General features: G+C 46.3%; 1 protein-coding gene across 1 annotated transcript in view; it reads right to left on the reverse strand.

Moving 5' to 3' along the window:
• Positions 1-286: 286 nt before the first annotated feature.
• The window catches only part of LOC103091775 (follicle-stimulating hormone receptor), a 57,976-nt gene continuing 34,737 nt past the window's right edge, over positions 287-23,525 (reverse strand). The window contains exons 2-10 of the mRNA XM_032955886.2: positions 20,399-20,470; positions 12,980-13,054; positions 12,399-12,473; positions 11,509-11,583; positions 9,203-9,280; positions 8,022-8,090; positions 7,820-7,897; positions 5,108-5,296; positions 287-3,830 (exon numbers count right to left, since the gene is read on the reverse strand). Coding sequence (XP_032811777.2) covers positions 2,366-3,830; positions 5,108-5,296; positions 7,820-7,897; positions 8,022-8,090; positions 9,203-9,280; positions 11,509-11,583; positions 12,399-12,473; positions 12,980-13,054; positions 20,399-20,470 — 2,176 coding nt within the window. The 3' untranslated portion in view covers positions 287-2,365. The remainder of the gene's footprint in view (positions 3,831-5,107; positions 5,297-7,819; positions 7,898-8,021; positions 8,091-9,202; positions 9,281-11,508; positions 11,584-12,398; positions 12,474-12,979; positions 13,055-20,398; positions 20,471-23,525) is intronic.

A 23,525-nucleotide genomic window follows, 5' to 3' on the forward strand; every position in this document is an offset into this window, starting at 1 on the left:
GCGTCCGGCCCGAGCCCACTGACTTTCTTTTTCTACAATTTGGATGATGGAATTCACCTTCATAAGTTCTCTCATCCACGTGTTCCTCTTTCTGTCTCTCAATGTATTCCAGGCATGCATCTCTCCATGCTCCTTTGCACACTCTTTCGTATTTTTTTATCATTCATCACTGTGTTTTGAATCCATACGCAGGTGGTGCACACTGATTAAACAAATACTCCTTGAAGCGTATTGCTATGTGGCTCTCATTATCCACTTCAGCATTCCTAAACGTACTCCAACCTGCTTCTCATCCACCTTTTTATTTCATAATTTTGAGTGTGGCCTGCCTTCAATAACTTCTATTGCACACGTACAAATGTGTGTGGGGGGGCAGGGGTTTCGCAAGAATGTATTACAAGCTCCAACTACCTTGGCTTTTCACGTCGCATAGGGCCTATAAATGGCCATCCCTAGCAAGCAAGCATAGTATTGGTTACCTTTATGATTGAGGTCACACGTTCGTCTTTGAGCAATTAACACTTACAATTTTCGTTTGCTTTAAATCAGAAACAAAAAATGTTGAAGTTCAGAGGCTTTCAAAGAGGCTCATAGATCCCAGTGCAAACATTTGCTGTTTGGAATTCTAACAATAAAAAAAAACTCCACGCGTAGAGCTTGGTGGCTGTACTGCTGTGGAAGCTCTTCTATGCGTTTTTTGGGGGTCGTACCGCGTGCCGTTCGCATTTTGCCGGATGTTCCACTCCACGTGCTGGAGATTCTAATTCAAGAGATGAATTAAAATACGCGGTACAAGCTGGTAACAAATCGGAGAGCAAGCGAAAACTAGCGCAACGGACTTGCTTTTTTGACCATACATTTGCATTATTTTGCTGCGGCTTGAGCAGCTTGCTGAATGACGCGGCCACTTGTGTTTTTTTCCTGCACGCGATAGAAAAATACGCAACTTAAAGTAACTGTGACGAGACAACAAATGGCATCGAGTCGAATAACACAGGCACCGCAGAGATTTAAAAAAAAAAGTGTACGTACAATTGCAAATAGATATATAACGTTACAACACCCGACAGTTTCAAATTAATTACAGAATATGAATACGTTCGCGATTACAATAAAAAAAATCACCAAAAAGGACCGTAAACTGCAATTACATTTGTACACATTTTCTGTTTGGATTATGGACGACGTGTGTAGGAAGCCCCCTTCCCCCCCCCCCCGGCCTCCAGCACCAAAATTAAGATAAATGGTCGGGTCACTAAAAACAAAGTGTGTCTCGGTCTCCTGAAACATCCGCTCCTTCCGAGCTCTTTCGAGGATAGGCCTGTGGAGGGCATTCATCAGCCTTCTTCATCGACATGACTCGTGTCTACATGCCGTGCACACAACGGGGCGCTTAGCACAACTCGATTTGTGGATCACACCTGGTGGGTAAACGTGCGGGTACCCAATCTCTCTCTACACTGACAGTGGAACCAATGCCCCTTTGATGAAGGGGGAATCGATTGTCAGTGATGTGAGTTCCCAGGATCACCGTTCACCTCTGTCCTCTTAATACACTCAAAAAATGATCAAGATGATGCATATTTTATGCACAGCGATGACATGCCCTGGCGAGTCAAATTCTGCAAAACTGTTACTGACAACACTGATGATTGCTTAAAAAATACCAAAAAAAATTCTCCATTTTTTTTTACATACGTACCCAAATTTGTGTACATTTATAACTCTCATAATGTTTAAAACTATTTTATTTTGGAACCGTAAAGCTCTTCAGCAGCGGCAATAATTCAAGTCACATTCGTCTCAACGGACTAAAAAAAAGTGAACCTCGTGGGCACAAAAAAAAGATGCAGATTTCCTTTGGCTGGGTTTTCTTTTGCAGAGAACTTATCTCACGAAAATTCTCAGCGTGCCGTTGAAATTATCGAGTGGTGGTTCTTCTGCACCGTGAAATTGTCATGGCAACGAGCCACAGAGGGGCTGATGCCCAACAGTCACATTGACGGGGTAATGAGTGGGACTCCCCCTCCAAACGGGGATGGCCGCTGTATCCAAAAGTTGTTCCCTATATGGTTGATGTCCCACACCCATCCATTACACTTGAAACTAAAGGATATATATTGTCCCAAAATGTTTTTCCAAACATACTGATTTTGGCCTGGCAAAAAAAAAAACAAGCAAGCTTCACCAGTTTGAAACGCGTATCCAAGTTCCACATCTGTCGCGAAGGCGTAAGAGTTTTTTTTTTGTGCTCAAAGATATTTTCACTTTTGAACAGCACTTCGTACATGGACACCTTCAGCTTGCCCCGAGGGTCGCAGAATCACACAAAAAAGCCACGGGAAGAGATGGCGCTCCGGGCCGCTCACAGGACGTACCGCACGCACGTGCCGGGATTCGCGGCGCACGGCGACACGACGCCGGGCACCTCGCCGCCGCCGCCGCCGCCGCCCTTGCCGGCCGCGCCATCCCTGCCGTTGAGGGCGACGAGCGTGTACACTGTCCCACCGCTGCCACGGTGGCTCGACGTCCAGCTGCCGTTGCGCACGCCCGACGGGTGGACGCTCAACGCCGTCTGCCCGCGGTAGAGCTGCGCTCGCGCCTCGCAGAACCCGAGGCGACTCAGCAGGATGAAGAAGTCGCGACGGAACGTCTTGGTGAAGACGGCGTAGAGGAAGGGATTCGCGCACGAGTTCAGCGGGTAGAACACCACGACGAGGATCTTGGAGTGCGACACCGTGATGAGCGGCAGCTTGAACGCCGCCGAGATGGCGAAGAAGGAGATGGGCGCCATGCAGATGAAGTCCGTGAAGATGAGTATGGCCATGCGCTTGGCGATCTTGGTGTCCTGGTTGCCCGAGATGTAGTTGGGGTTACGCACGGTGATGTAAATGTGCACGTAGCAGGCGCAGATGATCACGAACGCCAGGACGTTGAGCGCGAGCACGGTGACCACGTAGGCCTGCGCCACGAACGTCTCGACCTCCATGGGCAGGCAGATGCTCACCTTGGAGTAGCTGCTCACGCCATAGAGCGGCATGCCGGCCAGGACCACCGAGAACAGCCAGCCGCCGGCCATGACGCCGAGCGCCTGGCGGAAGCGGATCTTGCGGTCGAGGCGCATGGCGAAGGTGATGGCGTGCCAGCGCTCCACCGTGATCACCATGAGCGTGTAGACCGACAGCTCGCTGGCGAACACTGACACGAAGCCCGCGATGTTGCAGCCGGGCCCCGTCTGCCAGTCGATGGCGTGGTTGTAGAACTCGCTGCGGCTGTACAGGTCGAACCCGGCAATGATGAGCAGGTAGATGCCCATGCAGAGGTCGGCGAAGGCCAGGTTGCACATGAGGAAGCGCGGCACCGTCGGCTTGTAGTGGCTCGTCAGGATGATGAGGAGGACGAAGAGGTTGCCGACGATCGCCAGGAGGCTGACGAACCAGATGCTCATCCGCAGGAACTCGTCGCCCATGATGTCTTCGCACGGGTTGAAGGCGTCGGGCTTGGGCAAGCAGGTGATGTCTCGGGGGATGCAGAACTCAAACGGGTCACCGCCGTAGGAGTGCTCGAAGGTGGCTGAGCCCTTGCTCTTGGTGACGCGGATCTGCTCCCCGAAACCGACGTTGGTGTCCTCGGGCTCCTCCAGGAAGGGCAAGTAGTAGTGGCCGCTCTGCGCCGACCGGTCGTCCTCCCCAGAGCTCCACGCCTCGCCGCTGCTGCTGCCGTTGACGTCGATGCCGAGTGGAGGCGCCTTGCCCTGTGTCAGGGCCGCCGCCCTGCGTATGCGCGAGCGGTACAGGGTCGTCTGGTTGCAATGCAGCTCCAGCGACCTTCTTGATTGAGGGGGAGAGAGTGCAAAACACACGCAAAAGCAATGTTGTGCGTGTATTTTTTTCTTATTTAAACGAGCCTGTATTTAATTTTATTAAGCAATGTTTGCAATTGCTTTTTAATTTTTATTTAAACTTTTATGGAACAACTCACGGACCCGATACATCCAGTCACGTGTTCCAGTTGAAGGATCTCCCATCGCAAAAAGCCGACCCAACGCAACTAAGCTATGTACTGGAGGAGGGGAGGATAAAGGATGGATGAAGGAGTAGGGCCCACTGCAATGTTGTGCTTTAATTATGATTGTTCTTATTTACTTCTAAGTGAGAAGGTGCTTAGAGTAATCGTCGTACAGCTGCAAATATTTTTTTCATGATTGCGCTGTAAAGCTCTTCAATAGTTTTGTGGCTTTTGGTTTGTTGTTGCATAGCACAGTAGGTCCAAAGGCCTTATAAACGTTAAGCGGCCAGAAACAAACAGCACTGTTAAAGTTTGTAATAGATAAGAGTTGACACTTTTCTTGAATTGAGCAAGGTTGTAAGAACGCTTTGGATGGAATTCCGAAGCCAGCAAAAAGACAGCACTAATAGTTGTACAGAAGATAAGCGCAAAACACATTTCTTGAATCGAGCAAGGTCATAGCAATAGAACAGAACTCGCCTGAGAGACTTTCCACCGAGGAAAAAATAGCTTCGCATAACTGCGAGGGAATTGCGATGGCTTAGAGGAAGGCCTTCATCCAGCAGTGGATAGATCATGGCTGATGATGATGATACGAACATGAGAAAAACAGGATTTGAAGTTTCAATGTTCCAAAGAGTATAATGCGATGCAGAGTGAATAAAATCAACTCTTAACCATTCGTAGTTTTGATCATTCTTATAGCAGCGCAAGGCTATCATGAAGGCCATTTGTTTCACAGATGAGTATAGCTTGCAGTAGTTTCACAGTAAGAGACAATAGTAATGTTTAGGTTTTATCCATTTATTGAATTTAAGTAGTTGCTAAGTAATTTAAGAGCAATTTAGAAACTTGACCAAATTAAGACTGTGACACCGACCGGTACTACTCTTTCTCGAATAATATCGGCGGAATATATTTTACGTCCACCGCGGCGCAGTTGGCAAGTGCATCCATGTTGGGTTCAAGATTCCCGCAAGTGTCGACCAGGGCGGCCGTTGGGAGGACGAACCGAGGAGGCCTCCACAAAAAGCAAAGCGTCGAAAAAAATTGTAGCCACCGCTCGGCCTTGCTAAGGAGCCAAGGGCAAAAGTCTCACCCCAACTGCCGCTTCATGCCGCGGAAGGCGCAGCAGTGGCTCGGGTAGGTGAGCGACGTGTTGAGCAGGGCCTTGAGCACCGAGGTTGGTGGCAGATGCTTGAGGCGCGTGGTCGCTTCGGCTCGCAGGATGCGCAGGTTGTCCAGGCCCTGGCTTGGCAGGGACTCAATGGCGGTCCAAGACACGTCACTGGAGGTCCCACGCAGCGGTGGAGGGCGGGAAAACAAGTTAGAACAATATGGGAGCTTTCTTGCAAGTATTAAAATATAACAATAGGTTTCAACCCTTTCTGCCAATGAAACAGGTGTCAAGATTTTGATTTAAAGCTTTCGCGACTGCAGAGATTCATATTCTTGGTTATTTCGGTAAAGTCACGTAAAAGGGAAACAATAAAATAAAAAATATATAAAACAATCAAATTCTCACGACATTTCGACTATAACACAAGCAATCATCATCAGGTGTGAAAACCACAGCAAGAAAATTTGAAAAAAATTGGCGGTTCTTTTAACATTAGCACCACGGAGAGCGATTTGGCAGTTATTCAGATGGACGAGTCCATCAATGTTCGGAAAAGAGGAGGAGGGATACGAAAATAATGGATGCGGTCTGAAAGCCACCGTAAGCGTGAACAATCAATTAAAACCCGAAATGGTTTATATAATCCTTCCAATGATTGCTAAGCCAGAATCCATCTTCTCGGTTGAAATTGTCTCTGTTTGTATATGTGGATAGCCTCATGAACGAATCTGTCATGGTAACCAGATGGCTTGCAGAGAACCTCTGTCTTGGAGAATAATTATAATTCAGTAGGCTCATGTGAGCCTACTGAATTATAACAGTGATCTGCCACGGCCGAGGTGTTGGTCCTACCGTGTTTTAGGTCTGCTTTGTGTTCACGAATGCGGTCCGAGACATGTCGTTTGGTTTCTCCAATGTAACTACTACCACAGAGGCAACTTAGTTTGTAGACGCCAGGGTACTGTATGTCCAGAATCACATCTTTTACAGATGGAACCAGATCACGGATTTTACGTAATGTGTTGAATCGGACCTGGATCTTGTGTTTATTCAAGATTTTGGAGATCTTTTTTGTGATCCCCGCAATGTAGGGTAAAGTGATGGTTTTGAAAGACTCCTCAAGAGGATCCTTCTTCATGGTTGGAGTGATAGCTTTGGGGATTGTGTAGTCAGAGTAACCATTAGCCTTAAGAGCTTTGTGTACGTGCATGAGTTCACTGGCTATGTGTTCCTGGTCGAATATGCATTGGGCTCTATGGTGCAAATGGATTCTGGCTTAGCAATCACTGGAAGGATTTTATAAACCATTTCGGGTTTTAATTGATTGTTCACGCTTACGGTGGCTTTCAAACCGCATCCATTATTTTCGTCTCCCCCCTCCTCTTTTCCAAACATAGATGGAGTCGTCCATCTGAATAACTGCCAAATCGCTCTCCGTGGTGCTAACGTTAAAAAAACGCCACTTTTTTCAAATTTTCTTGCTGTGGTTTTCACACCTGATGATGATTGCTTGTGTTGCAGTCGAAACGTCGTGAGAATTTTATTGTTTTATATTTTTATTATTTTATTGTTTCCCTTCTATGTGACTTTACGGAAAGAACCAAAAATATAGGTGTCAAGATGTTATAACACCGAACTGAATCCTTATTCAAGGAATCCTGTCTGCATTAACCACACGTGCTTGTGGTGAACATCCAAACAAAAAAATATCCTCTGATAATATATGGCATTGTCTTTGAAACCGATTGCTCTACAGGAAGCTGTCTCTGGTGTAGACCAACCAGTTTGTCACCCTGATTGCTGTGGTGTAAATTATTTCTATTCCTATGGTGTGAGCAGATTATATCCATTGGATGACCTCACTTCCCCCACAAAGAGGTTTATTGACCCCGAAGAGACTTCGTCAAACTCCAACCAGGATTTGATGTCAATATATGCATTAGACATACGTTTTAAATTGTTACCAATATTAGTTGGTACTTTCTTGCTGTTTTAGGAGAAAACCCCAGTTTCTGATATAATGACAAGTCTGCCCGTTCACCCGACTTACCACCATTAGATTTTTTTTTATCTGTTAGTTTTTTTTTGTTTTAAGTGAAAGTCTTACACTAGCAAACCAAGTGTCCCTTGTTAGAAATTAAACATCGTATTGTTTAATTCTAGATTTAAAGCTTTCGTGACTGCAAGGATCCATACTCTTTGGTTCTATTGGGTAAAAGACTGTCCTCCAGACAGTCTCGTCCCTTCACCTGATGAAGGCCGCTTGTGTTGTGGCCGAAACGTCGTGATTTTTGTTATTTTATTTTTTACCTACGTGACTTTACCCAATAGAACCAAAGAGTATCATATTGTTTATTCTGCTGTGTCACCATCCATCCCTACAGCTGTGTTGGAAAACGTTTTCTCAGAGTTTGAACGCCTAATTTGATTGACTGTAGTCAACGATGAGCGATGTAGCTATGTATTAATAATTCGAGAATATCTAATAGTGGCCATGAACAAAATAACTAAAACTCATGTCTATTACATGTATTCACATTAAATTGATGTCAGTATCTCGAATAACAATAAACTATTCAACGTTCTCGTTGGTATATTCATTATGGGACAGTCTTTATTTACGTGAGAGAGCACGGAGGCAGGCAAGTGTGTCTGTGTGTGTGTTTCTCGAGCGCGCCCTGTTTAACATACAGGTAGTCCGGACTTCTCAGCACGCCGGCGAAAGCGTTGTTGTCGAGTTTCTGCAGGTGTTCATTTCTGTACAGCTCCCTGCGCGGGAAGAATGACAAGACGCGGGAGCGAAGACTTTTGTGAGATGTACCACGCGGCGCATGTACGCGTGTGAAATGGAATGGTACAACGTGAATGACATGCACTGCCAGAGACGACTCACACTCGGTGGAGTCGGCTGCCATTGAACGCGTGACTCTTCACTTCTCTGATGCCGTTGTTGTACAGCCTCCTGTTGTACAACAACGTTAGCAAACAAGACGGCATCATCGTTCTCATCATCATCGTCATCGGCCATCATGAATCCACTGCTGCATGAAGGCTCCCCGAAACCATTGCCATCCCTTCTGACAAACCGGCCAGCAACCCTCCGCTTAGCACGATTGGCGAGATACGGTGCGAAAGAAGTACAGCGTACGTACAATAGCTTATGAGCGACCCAACATGCAGCATGTGTAAATTTAACGTGCCAGGAAAAATCTGGACATTCCAACATCAATGGCGAATAATGTCTTAACCAATCCTGGGTGCCACCCCTTCACAAACCCGCACTGATCAGTTTGGTGAAGTACGGTCAAACAACTGCCGTGAATGACATGGCGCGTGCAGGTTCTTCATCCAGAAGTGTATTGACAAATGACTCTAAATTATTATTTGCAATCATTGTATCCAAGTGCACAATGCACTTGGACATTGATGTACAACTTTATGATTGTGACCGAATCAGTGATTGTCATAATATTCCAAAATGCCTGAACAAAACTGAATTTAAAAAATATATATATTTGGTGATTTCTATGCGTATAACTAGAAAATGTTGAGAAGCAAATTGAGTACATTTGGGCTCCCTAATTTACAGCTGGATATTGATTGGTTTTACTCACAGGGCAAGGGAAACCTAGAGTTCTCAATTGCATGGTCATGTGATCAAGACTTCTGCAGCTGCTTCTCGTTTATCAGATCACCTACCGAGCAATGCCTTCCGCAAGCGTGCATCCATTTGCCACGCAAAAATGTTGTCTGCCTACGAAGTGCAACATTCCAATCTCAAAGGCAGTGAAGAGAACAAATGTGAATGCTCTACCAAGCAATTAAGTGTGCTCATACGCCCCTTGGTATCGTCATTACGTCACTGCTATTGAATGCCATTCCATGGTACAGTCTCACATGGCTGAAATGTATAGGCACTTCATTATTGTTTTATTGTTAGTGTGCATCATCATCACTGTCATCATGACCAAATGTAAATGCCCTGAAATAATGTAACGCGCAAAAATATCCTGCATGTATGTACAAGACAAATATTTCAATCAATGAACCGATGCGTTTGGGTGGAACACTCACAGTATGAGGGTGTCTGAGCTCAGGCCTTCAAACGCGTTGGCAGGAATCAGGGGCATGTTGAGATTGTCAGCCATCTCCCTGGGGCAAACAAACAAAAATGACGTCACCCTATCAACGGACAGACAATGGCAATCGGAAGCTGGTCAAATCCCACCTAAAATAATCGATGCGTGCATGCATGGCAGACACATGGCTCTCGCATCGGTGCGGTATTCAATCGTCTCACGATGAGAGCAAAAAAGATGAACAAATTAACCCTTCTTCAAGAAGTGTTTATATCCCTCACCGGTTGCTCCATCGTACGGCTATGATCCATTCTGTGATTAATGTGAGAGTTCTGGATCATTTGGGGTTAAGAATATGGTTTCATTAATTTAGATTATCTTAAACTGAAGGACCTCCAAATGTAAAAATATTTCACTGTGGCCAAGATAAGTTGTACATTTATCAAACTGTCTACCTAATATTTACAGTTGGTCTGGAAACCCGTTCCGCCAGCCATCTGTACTGTTGACTTCCTGTCCCTGTTCAAGCCCAAGCTGAAGACCATCTTATTCCATAAATCCAAATAATATTGTGCAGTAAAACTTCCCAAATCTGGACTCGAGAAAGTCAGAATTTTATGCAAGTCAGAAAGAATGGCCAAAGTAAATACCCTGCACTTGACAGAATATGGCTTAAAGCTCCATGCTAATACATTTAATGAAATTTGAGATGCGCTCGTCAACAATAGGAAATGTAACATTCTTTCCCCGATCGCTTTGATGAATAGTTAACAATTCACATGCATTTGCGCGCTATCAATTCTAAAGCTGTGTACTTATCTGATGGAATTTGGTCAAATGGAGTTGGGTAAACCCATTTCCTTGGACGCCACATGCTATGTTGGTATGCTCTCTCATTTTTTTCCCTTCATATTTTAAATGTATTACGCACATAAACAAAATGCATTCTCTTTCAGAAGAAAAAAAAACGTTCCCACATTTCCCGTCCAGTGAACCTCAGCCTCTCCACATTTGCTCCAGGGTGATTGTCGGAATTATTTAATGTCATTAAATTAATCATACGGAACTTTGTACCTGTGGGCACACCACAAATGAATGGGAAAAGAGAAATGAACAGCAAGAGGATGGGATGCTGGGACAGAAATTCCCCCAAAATGGACAAAGAGGGCACGGCACAAGATGAGCAGCAGCAAAAAGTAAGAATGGAGGGCTGAACAGGACAGGGCGGAAAGGGGAGAAGGATGATGTCGGAGATGAGACAGTGATGATGATGATGATGATAGGATAGTGAAGAGAGGGAGATAGTAGGAAGGAGCAAGACACAAGTGAACTGCACGGAGCAGAGTCTGTTTTCACAGGGGGCTGGGAGAGTGGAGGGATTCAGAGTGGGGGTGGCCACACAGAAGTCACGTGATTCATGGGTGACTTTATTACGTGTTCGTTAAATGTGATAGATGTTAATAACAGTAATACGCCGGTCTACGTCTGAATGACGTTCCTGAAAGGTGCACCGAATATCTAAACTATGTATATCAAAGTGATTTACAGGGTAGGTGGAGGAAAAAGCTGAGGCGACGGATACAAGAAAGGACGGATGACGCTGTCAGCGATGTAAGTGTGGGGTTGAGGCGACGCAAATCAGGCAGTGGCAATTACGAAGTGACGACGTATTTGCAAAGCAATTTACAAAACGGGTGATATGTAAATCTATAGAAAAAAAGGGAAATTTGTGAATGTGTGTCTGTTCGAAATGTTGAGCGTACTTCCCAACATGTAACAAACTTGAAATTTGGCATGTGGGTAGCTTCCAGACTGTACACAATGCAAAACGTATACAAATTGACTTTTGCATTTTGGGGGGGGGGGGGGGGGCGCAATAATGGATATATTTTGCACGACAGGTGAGCGGTGACGTCACATTTGTGATGTCACCCGCATGCGGCAGCGTCACGCAGTGTACCTGCTGACGTCACGCATCCCCCACCCTCCGCGTAGGCCGTGTATTAATCCAAGGCAAGAATCCAAGTCTCGGGCGAAGCCGGGTAGTAAAGCTAGTTATACATATAAATGTAATGTAAACGTATTTATTTGCAGGATGCCAGACATCTCCGGTAACGGGGAAGGTTCTCGGGTAATATCAGTGCGGCCGCGAGGCGTTTCTCTGTGTTCACAGTGCGGCGCGTGGTGGTGGTGGTGGCGGCGGCGGTGCAGCTCGCTTTGGAGTCAACAACAAATTCGGGGTCACGCGGGGTGGTTTTGGAGCTGGCGATCAATGTGGCCGGCCGCTGGTGATGCACTCACAGGATGAAGCCCATGATCGTGGAGCGGACCCATCGCAGGTTCGGGAAGCTGCTGATCCCAGTGTTGGTGATGGTGCTGAGCGACAAAAATATCACAGCGGCGTCAGTGATGCACAATTTTTGGCGCCGCGGTGGCGAGATGTTAACTACCTCGCCCGGTATGCAGGAGGTCGTGGGTTCAATCCCGACCTCGACGCCTGTTGTATATTTGGAGTTTGCGTGTTATCCCCGTAGCAGTGTGGATTTTCTTCCACGTCTTCCTGCTTTTCCCTCCGCATTTCGTAACATGCATTTGGAGTATTTGGCTGTTTTAAATATCCACGCGATAAGCCACTTGGTCGAGCCCACTGAGGTGTTGACTTTTTTTTTTCAGAAGCGACCTGGCCACAAATAATGGTCAACAAATGCCAGGCCAGCGGGGAAGAATAGACCAAGACACCACCCCAAGTGGTGCTCTCTACAGCTCCCTCTAGTGGAGGCGCTTCCACCTGCAGTGGTGGTAATCCAGAAATTGCAGGGCTGCACCTTTTCTCTCTCATTGTTTTTCCGTCGACCATTGTGCGCTGTCATTTTATTATTCATTTTGCCCGTTTCCCCGCCTCCAGACAAAATCTCGTCAAATATTTTTGGCCCCAAGTGGAAATTAGTTCTCGTACGATTTCAATGGATAATCAATGCTCGACTAACACCTGCTGATACGCCAATTATGGCAGACATTAACATCGCCGTAAACTTCTCGGCATTATTTACGAATCGGTGTAATTGTACCAGGAACATTTTCTGAACAAAAAATTTGCGCAATGAAACAAAATGTGCCCGAAAGGAAATTTCATGTAAATGTGAATAAAATATAATAAAAACACGTATTGTAAAGTCGTCAGGAGTACTTACAGATACTTGAGATTGGGGAGGTTTTGGAGAGCTAGCGGATGTATGCGAGTAAGATTCTTTGCGTGTTTAATTTCTCTGTAAAGGGAAAGAAAAATCAACGACAAGAAGGAAAACGCACACCCTCTTTAGAAAATAGTACAGAATTGCAATAATGAAAGTACAGTCTTTCGTCAGACAATGCGTGTTTTCACAACGCAAATTGGATATAATGCGATTAATGTATATTAGGGAACGCCTTTTTTTTTACGCGGATGCGAAATGGATATAACTCGATCGAGCAAGCGGAACTACGTCACGTGAGTAAAAATAAGCGGTCGTGTGACTGCCGCAGTGTGGCACCATCGCACGAGGCATCGGGATGCTGCTGGATGCTTCTAGATGGCACCCACGTGCCTCAGTCTCTGTTCAGCCTGCGCACGAATTTCACGTGTTATTGTGGACACGACTTGTACTCATTTTATACAAATTCATGCAATGAGCGTCAAGTGATCGCTCAGCTTGAACAACAAACAGACTTGAGAGTGCTACTAAATGATGTGCCTGCGGGATTAGCGCATGTGTGTCTGCGTTGCAATGCTCACAGGTACTTGAGCTCCACGAGGTTGGAGAAAGCATTCGCCTGAACGTGTCGCAACTGGGTGGCGATGGAGAAGAATCTGGGAACAGATTGAGAAAAGGCATCAAAGAAGGTGGACACGGGGTGGGTGGGGGGTGGTGTTGGTTGAGACCGGAGGTGGCGGAACAAAATCATTCTCGGAGGCTTGGTAGTCGGGCTTCTACTCGACCCTTAAACCTGCCAAGGATTAATCACATGAGTACCGCCTTTGTGGGGAAGGCACTCCTCGTCACAGTAAAGTGGAATTTCCACAAGTATTTTCAGGTCTGAGAAAGGGAGAAGGAGCACCACTCCACACTCATTCGAGCAGGAAATCGCTTTGGCTTGTGCGTAATATATCAAGTATGTGCTATATATATACTGCCCAGGATTTTTTTTTACAGGGTGTAATGTAATCCATTTGATGGCAATAGCAGCTTTTGTTTGGTTTTTGCCTTAAACATTGATGGTGTCAGGTGACCGACAAATTGCATCAACAGGGCTGCCCAAAGAGACCAAATATGGGCTATTTTTCACGCACAGCTGGAAAATACTCGATTATGGTTATGTTGAACGCTAAGTTGTAGGTAGAAAATCCGTGTCTGGCTATAAGCGACCACAAATGTCGTTCGAAGCAATTTTTCGGCGACTGAAAATTCAATTAAATGAATCCACTGTGACGTGCGGCTGAGGTTTGAGGTTTCGAGTCGGCGTCGGGAGGGCCCCAAGTGCCTGTTGCGTTTCGTTTCGACGGCCGTTTATGAAAACAAATTCTTTTTTTTGATTCACCATCCCAGCTGGTGCCAAACTAAATCGCTTCTCAAATCCCTCCGCTTTCGCGTGAAGTGTTCGACTTTCCCCACCAGGGCCAGGGCCAGGGCCTCCCCCCCCCCCTGGAAGGAGCGGTGTGCCCCCCTAGCGTGCCCCCCTAGCGTGCCCCCCTAGCGTGCCCCACTCCACTCCGCCCCCCGTGTCGTAATCCCTCGCCTTCGTACAGGAGGGCGCTCTGTGTGCTGCGGTTGACGCGAGGTCAGCGGTCAGGAGGCGTCTTGCGGGCCCGGCCCCTCCACTGAAAGACGGCCTCACTCCTGGGGCAACAGTGCCGGCCTGGAGCCAATTTTGAACTGCGCGATATCCAATAGCTTTCCCCAACGGGACCCGTGCCCCCAGGATTTATCCTGGCCAACGTTTTGGACTAAATATTTTGACAGAACCGCGGCACCAAAAAGGAGGGTTTTTTTTTCCCCCTTTCTGCTGTCCGTCTCCAAAGCGGTGGTTAATGGGCCAAGTGGAGAAATGTTGCCAGGGAGGCTCTACGGCGGCTCATAACGCAGCTTAGCATGACATGATTTTCCTGGAAGAAAAAAAAATGTACGTTTTCATTGGAACTCAAGCAAGCACCTAAAAAACGGGCCTGTGTGTGTGTGTGTGTTACAGGGCTGCTAGGCAGCTGGCTTTGTGAGAAGCCAGCACTGAGATGGTATTAATCTAATATTTTGCCGCAAATCACATGGTTGTGCGAGCCTTCATTGTTCAATTTCCCTTTCAGTGACTGCCGACATCTTTCAAAATCATTAAAAGCTTTCAGTTTCTGTGAAGCTTATGAAAGCTAATGTGTAAATTACCACCGCATGTTGACGGCCTTCATCTGAATGATGTGCTTTTGATTTAAGCAATTAACTTCACAAATGTACATCTTAGCTGAAAAGCAGATTTACAAAAAAAAATGTTTAAGATTTCTCGAACAATGAGCCACGAAGATAAAGTAGACCAAATGTATAGAGAAATTAATAAAAAAAATTATTATTAATTTGGCGTTGTGCTGGTGAACAAGAGCGGAGGTGGCCTCTCGAGTTCACGGATGGCAGGGACATGAAGATAATGAGAGAATATAGAGGGTGGACAACAAAAAGCCCAGATGGGGACACCGCATGAAGAAATTAAAAGAGAAATTGTAATTAAATTAATATTGGATTGCCCTGATTCTCATGGACAGTGCTCAGATATAACAACACACAAAGGGGTGCATTATCCAGACCACCAACTCAGTAGAACTAACTGTTTGGCCGTTTATTTGTTTATTTGACCAATTCAGAGTTGGGAGAATGCAAACATCCAAACAAGCAGCAATAAAAACAGCCTCGTTTAGGTTCATCAATACATATTATTGGTTCTTTCGGTAAAGTCACGTAGAGAGAAAATAAAAAATATATTAGATCAAAAATAAAAACAAAAAACGCACGACGTTTCGATCGCAGCACAAGCGGTCTTCGTCAACACAAGCGGTCTTCGTCAGCACAAGCGGTCTTTATCAACACAAGCAGTCATCATCAACACAAGCTGTCTTCGTCAACACAAGCGGTCTTCGTCAACACAAGCGGTCTTCATCAACACAAGCGGTCTTCGTCAACACAAGCGGTCTTCATCAACACAAGCGGTCTTCATCAACACAAGCGGTCTTCATCAACACAAGCGGTCTTCGTCAACACAAGCGGTCTTCATCAACACAAGCGGTCTTCATCAACACAAGCGGTCTTCATCAACACAAGCGGTCTACATCAACACAAGCGGTCTTCATCAACACAAGCAGTCATCATCAACACAAGCGGTCTTCATCAACACAAGCGGTCTTCATCAACAAAAGCGGTCTTCATCAACACAAGCGGTCTTCATCAACACAAGCGGTCTACATCAACACAAGTGGTCTACATCAACACAAGCGGTCTTCATAAACACAAGCGGTCGACGTCAACACAAGCGGTCTTCATCAACACAAGCGGTCTTCATCAACACAAGCAGTCTTCATCAACACAAGCGGTCTTCATCAACACAAGCGGTCTTCATCAACACAAGCGGTCTTCATCAACACAAGCGGTCTTCATCAACACCAGCGGTCTTCATCAACACAAGCGGTCGACGTCAACACAAGCGGTCTTCATCAACACAAGCGGTCTTCATCAACACAAGCGGTCTTCATCAACACAAATGGTCTTCGTCAACACAAGCAGTCTTCATCAACACAAATGGTCTTCGTCAACACAAGCGGTCTTCATCAACACAAGCGGTCTTCATCAACACAAGCGGTCTACATCAACACAAGCGGTCTTCATCAATACAGGTGGTCTTCATCAACACAAGCGGTCTTCATCAACACAAGCGGTCTTCATCAACACAAGCGGTCTTCATCAAAACAAGCGGTCTTCATCAACACAAGCGGTCTTCATCAACACAAGCAGACTTCGTGAACACAAGCGGTCTTCATCAACACAAGCGGTCTTCTTCAACACAAGCAGTCAACATCAACACAAGCGGTCTTCATCAACACAAGCGGTCTACATCAACACAAGCGGTCTTCATCAACACAAGCGGTCTTCATCAACACAAGCAGTCTTCATCAACACAAGCGGTCTTCATCAACACAAGCGGTCTTCATCAACACAAGCAGTCTTTGTGAACACAAGTGGTCTTCGTCAACACAAGCGGTCTTCATCAACACAAGCGGTCTACATCAACACAAGCGGTCTTCATCAACACAAGCAGTCTTTGTGAACACAAGTGGTCTTCATCAAGACAAGCGGTCTTCATCAACACAAGCGGTCTTCATCAACACAAACAGTCTTCGTCAACACAAGCGGTCTTCATCAACACAAGCGGTCTTCTTAAACACAAGCGGTCTTCATCAACACAAGCGGTCTTCATCAACACAAGCGGTCTACATCAACACAAGTGGTCTACATCAACACAAGCGGTCTTCATCAACACAAGCGGTCTTCATCAACACAAGCGGTCTTCATCAACACAAGTAGATTTTCATCAACACAAGCAGTCTACATCAACACAAGCGGTCTTCATCAACACAAGCGGCCTTCGTCAACACAAGCGGTCTTCATCAACACAAGCGGTCTTCATCAACACAGGCAGTCTTCATCAATACAAGCGGTCTTCATCAACACAAGCAGTCTTCATCAACACAAGCGGTCTTCGTCAACACAAGCGGTCTTCGTCAACACAAGCGGTCTTCGTCAACACAAGCGGTCTTCATCAACACAAGCGGTCTTCATCAACACAAGCGGTCTTCGTCAACACAAGCAGTCATCATCAACACAAACGGTCTTCATCAACACAAGCGGTCTTCATCAACACAAGCGGTCTTTATCAACACAAGCGGTCTTCATCAACACATGCGGTCTTCATCAATACAAGCGGTCTTCATCAACACAAGCGGTCGACGTCAACACAAGCGGTCTTCATCAACACAAGCGGTCTTCATCAACACAAGCGGTCTACATCAACACAAGCGGTCTTCATCAACACAAGCGGTCTTCATCAACACAAGCGGTCTTCATCAACACAAGCGGTCTTCATCAACACAAGCGGTCGACGTCAACACAAGCGGTCTTCATCAACACAAGCGGTCTTCATCAACACAAGCGGTCTACATCAACACAAGCGGTCTTCATCAACACAAGCGGTCTTCATCAACACAAGCGGTCTTCATCAACACAAGCGGTCTTCATCAACACCAGCGGTCTTCATCAACACAAGCGGTCGACGTCAACACAAGCGGTCTTCATCAACACAAGCGGTCTTCATCAACACAAGCGGTCTACATCAACACAAGCGGTCTTCATCAACACAAGCGGTCATCATCAACACAAATGGTCTTCGTCAACACAAGCAGTCTTCATCAACACAAATGGTCTTCGTCAACACAAGCAGTCATCATCAACACAATCAGTCTTCATCAACACAAGCGGTCTTCATCAACACAGGCGGTCTTTATCAACACAAACGGTCTACATCAACACAAGCGGTCTTTATCAACACAAACGGTCTACATCAACACAAGTGGTCTACATCAACACAAGCGGTCTACATCAACACAAGCGGTCTTCATCAACACAAGCGGTCTACATCAACACAAGTGGTCTACATCAACACAAGCGGTCTTCATCAACACAAGCGGTCTTCATCAACACAAGCAGATTTTCATCAACACAAGCGGCCTTCATCAACACAAGCGGTCTTCATCAACACAAGCGGTCTTCATCAACACAAGCGGTCTTCATCAACACAAGCGGTCTTCATCAACACAGGCGGTCTTCATCAACACAAGCAGTCTTCGTCAACACAGGCGGTCTTCATCAACACAAGCGGTCTACATCAACACAAGCAGTCTTCGTCAACACAGGCGGTCTTCATCAACACAAACGGTCTACATCAACACAAGCGGTCTTCATCAACACAAGCGGTCTTCATCAACACAAGCAGTCTTCGTGAACACAAGCGGTCTTCATCAACACAAGCGGTCTACATTAACACAAGCGGTCGACGTCAACACAAGCGGTCTTCATCAACACAAGCGGTCTACATCAACACATGCGGTCTTCATCAATACAGGCGGTCTTCATCAACACAAACGGTCTTCATCAACACAAGCGGTCTTCATCAACACAAGCGGTCTTCATCAACACAAGCGGTCTTCATCAACACAAGCGGTCTTCATCAAAACAAACGGTCTTCGTCAACACAAGCGGTCTTCATCAACACAAGCGGTCTTCATCAACACAAGCGGCCTTCGTCAACACAAGCGGTCTTCATCAACACAAGCGGTCTTCATCAACACAAGCGGCCTTCGTCAACACAAGCGGTCTTCATCAACACAAGCGGTCTTCATCAACACAGGCGGTCTTCATCAACACAAACGGTCTTCATCAACACAAGCGGTCTTCATCAACACAAGCGGTATTCATCAACACAAGCGGTCTTCATCAACACAAGCAGTCTTCATCAAAACAAGCGGTCTTCATCAACACAAGCGGTCTTCATCAACACAAGCAGTCTTCGTCAACACAAACGGTCTTCGTCAACACAAGCAGTCTTCATCAACACAAGTGGTCTTCATCAACACAAGCGGTCTTGATCAACACAAGCGGTCTTCATCAACACAAGCTGTCTTCGTCAACACAAGCAGTCATCATCAACACAAGCGGTCTTCATCAACACAAGCGGTTTTCATCAACACAAACAGTCTTCATCAACACAAGCGGCCTTCATCTAAACAAGCGGTCTTCATCAACACAAGCAGTCTTCATCAACACAAGCGGTCTTCATCAACACAAGCGGTCTTCATCAACACAAACAGTCTTCGTCAACACAAGCGGTCTACATCAACACAAGCGGTCTTCATCAACACAAGCGGTCTTCATCAACACAAGGGGTCTTCATCAACACAGGCGGTCTTCATCAACACAAGCGGTCTTCATCAACACAGGCGGTCTTCATCAATACAAGCGGTCTTCATCAACACAAGCGGTCTTCATCAACACAAGCAGTCTTCATCAACACAAGCGGTCTTCATCAACACAAGCGGTCTTCGTCAACACAAACAGTCTTCATCAACACAAGCGGTCTTCATCAACACAAGCGGTCTTCATCAACACAAGCGGTTTTCATCAACACAAACAGTCTTCGTCAACACAAGCGGCCTTCATCTACACAAGCGGTCTACATCAACACAAACAGTCTTCCTCAACACAAGCGGTCTTCGTCAACATAAGCGGTCTTCATCAACACAAGCGGTCTTCATCAACACAAGCGGTCTTCATCAATACAAGCGGTCTTCAACAACACAAGCGGTCTTCAACAACACAAACGGTCTACATCAACACAAGCGGTCTTCATCAACACAAGCGGTCTTCATCAACACAAATGGTCTTCGTCAACACAAGCCGTCATCATCAACACAAGTGGTCTTCATCAACACAAGCGGTCTTCATCAACACAAGCGGTCTTCATCAACACAAGCTGTCTTCGTCAACACAAGCGGTCTTCATCAACACAACCGGTCTTCATCAACACAAGCGGTCTTCGTCAACACAAGCGGTCTTCATCAACACAAGCGGTCTACATCAACACAAGCGGTCTTCATCAACACAAGCGGTCTTCATCAACACAAGCAGTCTTCATCAACACAAGCGGTCTTCGTCAACACAAGCGGTCTTCGTCAACACAAGCGGTCTTCGTCAACACAAGCGGTCTTCATCAACACAAGCGGTCTACATCAACACAAGCGGTCTTCATCAACACAAGCGGTCTTCATCAACACAAGCAGTCTTCTTCAACACAAGCGGTCTTCATTTAACACAAACTTTTAAGTAATATATATTCATACTGGACGTATCTTAAAACACAAAAACAATGCGATAGAAACAAAATACAATTCCAAGTGTTAGGGGAAACTGATATTGTTGTTGTGGTATTGTGAGATTGGATATCGTATGGTATCATGAACATTATATCACAGCAATCCTATTACAGACACCACCGAGCCGGAGTGAGCCAATGGTTGGATGCAGCACTGGCTGTCAACGCAAGTCGCAGGACAATGCAAATGTGCACTCACATTTTTGTAATGTTGGGAAGGTCACTGAAGGCACCCCCCGGAATTTCTTCTATCATCGTGTCCATGAACCTTCTGTATCCAGCACAGGGGGCGGGGGGGGCGGGGGGGGGGGTAGGGAGGGGAGCACATTTGCAACAATCACTGGAAGATAAATATTGACAAAATTCAATAAAAATACGGGCAGCAGGTGAAAATACTCTTAAAACAAGGCACACAAATGCTGGCGTGGTGACCAGATGTCACGCGCTCAAGTTCGATTCTCGCTCACGGCCAACATCAGTGATGCACTTTTAAGACTAGATTTAAGCATTTTCTTTGGAGCTGCTTATTGTGTTTCATTTTTTACCCTTCCTCTGCACCTCTGATTAGCACGGTTGGCTTATGCACCAGCAGCAGGCGGCGATCAACACAATGGGCGCCACCCCACCGGCCAAACGCGAGCCCCGGGGGGAGTCCGCTGCAGTCGCGCGCAGCGACAACGCCCTCCGGTCAGCCGTCGATCCTCAGCTTCTTTGCCAAGGCGAGCCCCGCTGCCCCCGCAGTGAATTTAACGTGTTTGTGTAATTTTTCAACTTTTTACGAAACTTAGTGCCCCGAGTAGCTCTCGACGAGGCCAATCGATTGACACTAGTTTTATTGTCGGTAAGGCAGCAAGACTCATGTCGCTACGTGGTTTTTCCCACCCCGGGGCAGTGATGGGACCCCGGGGTCCCACCAATTGCCTCAATTGACCAAATAATGCACCCAATACAGGGGCCTTCTTAGAGCTCCCTCTAGTGGAGGTTTTTTTCATCAGCCGTGGCGAGAGCGACTGCAGGTGCTGCACCTTTACCTTATTTTACCATATATATGGCAACGCATGAAGCAGAACGCAATTGACACTCTCCCAGGGTTATGCAACTTGAGGTGGTTACCGGTCACTGCCACGTCGGTAATGGGCGCACACTTTTGACGAGGTTACGTATTTTCAGTTTTGAAATTTTGCTGAACCGTCCGAAATAAAACAAGCCTTTCCTGTGTAACATTTAGAAAACGAAAAAAAGTTCTTTGTATTTTCATGAGGTTGCGTAAATGCCTTTGAGCATGAACACTTCAAGTTGTGCCTGTTCAGCATTCCAAAACTTAAGTAAAGAAAACATATATGGTTTCCGTCGTCCATTGCGAAGCACAATAATTTAGCCCGACTGTAGGCCCTTGACACCCGTAACTCGAAGATTTGAATCAACGTTATGGAGTTTTGTCATCTGCTGTGTTCAGTGTAAACAGTATAATAAACATGAGATGAAAAGCTTTCTGAAGCTGCGAGCGCTTGCAAAGCGGTCGTGAGACTCGCAGCCGCTCTGCCGCTCTTTGCCACAACCGGTGGAAGGTGAGCGCCACAAGGAGCCTTAACAAGGTCACACCAGCAAAATCCCACACCCATAACTGCCTCCCGCCCCCCTCTCAGGCACCGTTTCTACGTTTTCCATAAACTTGGCTGTCATCACGGGCTGGAGGCCAAAATTCAACAGGCCAGTTTCACTTTCATGGGCCTGGCCCAAATTCTCTTCATCACAGTTCGGAATGAGCAGAAGTTCAAATGTATTACGGTCAGTAATGTTGTGGGCCGTGAGAACATTTCACATACCATTTAAAACTATTCAACTAAACTATTACACTTTTTTATTGTACCAGGTAAGGCCTACTGAGCTATATAAGCCCTTTTTCGGAAGCGACCTGACTACAAATGATAGCTCAATGCAGTGGTTTATCATGTCGAAATTCATAGCAGCAAAATACTCTTAACGCGTGTTTCTAAATGTGGAGGGGGCAAAAACGAGGACCCTGAGAAAAATCCACGTGACCACGGGGAATACATTCAAATTCCAAATGTACAGGCGTCAGGGTGGGGATCAACCTCATGACCTCCTGTATACCAGGCGAGGTGATTAACATCTCAGGTTTAAAATTTGATTCTGTCAGAAACGTGGTCTTGCCGAACTCGCGCAATAACTCACGGAAATGTCACTTTGCTGAAATCAACTCGCGTTCTTCAATTCAAACGGGGACCAACTCAAAGTACACTCCAGTTAACTGGGGTTGGGAACGTGGTATCAGATCGCGGTGACTTTGAAATATAGGGGAAATATCTTGATCACGGAATATCATTGAAGTAGTTTTTTTTCCCCCCAGAACTGTAAAATCACACATCTTTATAAACACATTCCTGCGGAGGGAGCTGGTAAGAACGTTGGGTTGCTCGGTCAATGGCCAGGGTCAACGGCGGCACGTGGTGTATTCCGCAAATATGCCCGACTATGAGGCCGGGCACAAGCCGGCGTGAGTAGGTTAAACCTTGAGTTTTATAAGGGCACCACGGGGTGGCCCCTCTCCACCCAGCCCCACCCCTCCCACCCCCCACCCAGCCTCACTCTCCTCACCCAGCCCCTCCCCACCCTCCCCACCCAGCCCTTCCCCACCGTCCCCACCCAGCCCCTCCCCACCCTCCCCTCCCCTCCCCACCCAGCCCCACCCCTCCCATTTTTGGTTGCACGATGGAGGGACGGACACAATAATCCCGTGGGCTGGTGTAACCAGGAGGTTCCTACCAGTATAATTCTTCAGCAGTGCAAGCTTATCACCAATCAATTTACAAATACATTTAGGCACCTCTATTTAATATCATTGTCAACTCGCTTATTTACGCTGAAAAGCCTCAATGACTCTTTTTCAGGATGATCCCTGCCATGTGTTTTTGTACTAGGGGGTAATATTGATAAGTGTCATCCAATTGAGTAATTTGCAGGTAATCTTTCGGCATTCGGATGTTTGGCCACTAGAAGTTGCATTGTGTGTTCTTTTTGTTTCAACTATGAAAGAAAACACATGCATAACAGAGGTGGGGAGACTATATAGACTCCATGCAGGAAGGTGCCTGGGTCGGTAATCAAACACAGGGACTTCTAGCTGCGAGGCACACGTGTTACCCCCTTGCCACCCTGCTGCCCTCTTCCTCTGAATAAACTCAAATGTCTGATACCTGGAACAAAAAAAAATGCTGTTTCAGTAAATGTCTTAATCTGTTTTCATCTGTGGCAATCGTGCTATTCGGTTGTTTCTGCATAAGTCTGTGACACATGACCAGCGG

The sequence above is a fragment of the Petromyzon marinus genome, chromosome 17, assembly GCF_048934315.1.
Source record: "Petromyzon marinus isolate PM22_M1 ecotype Great Lakes invasive population chromosome 17, UKy_Petmar_22M1.pri1.0, whole genome shotgun sequence".
Classification (NCBI taxonomy): domain Eukaryota; kingdom Metazoa; phylum Chordata; class Hyperoartia; order Petromyzontiformes; family Petromyzontidae; genus Petromyzon; species Petromyzon marinus.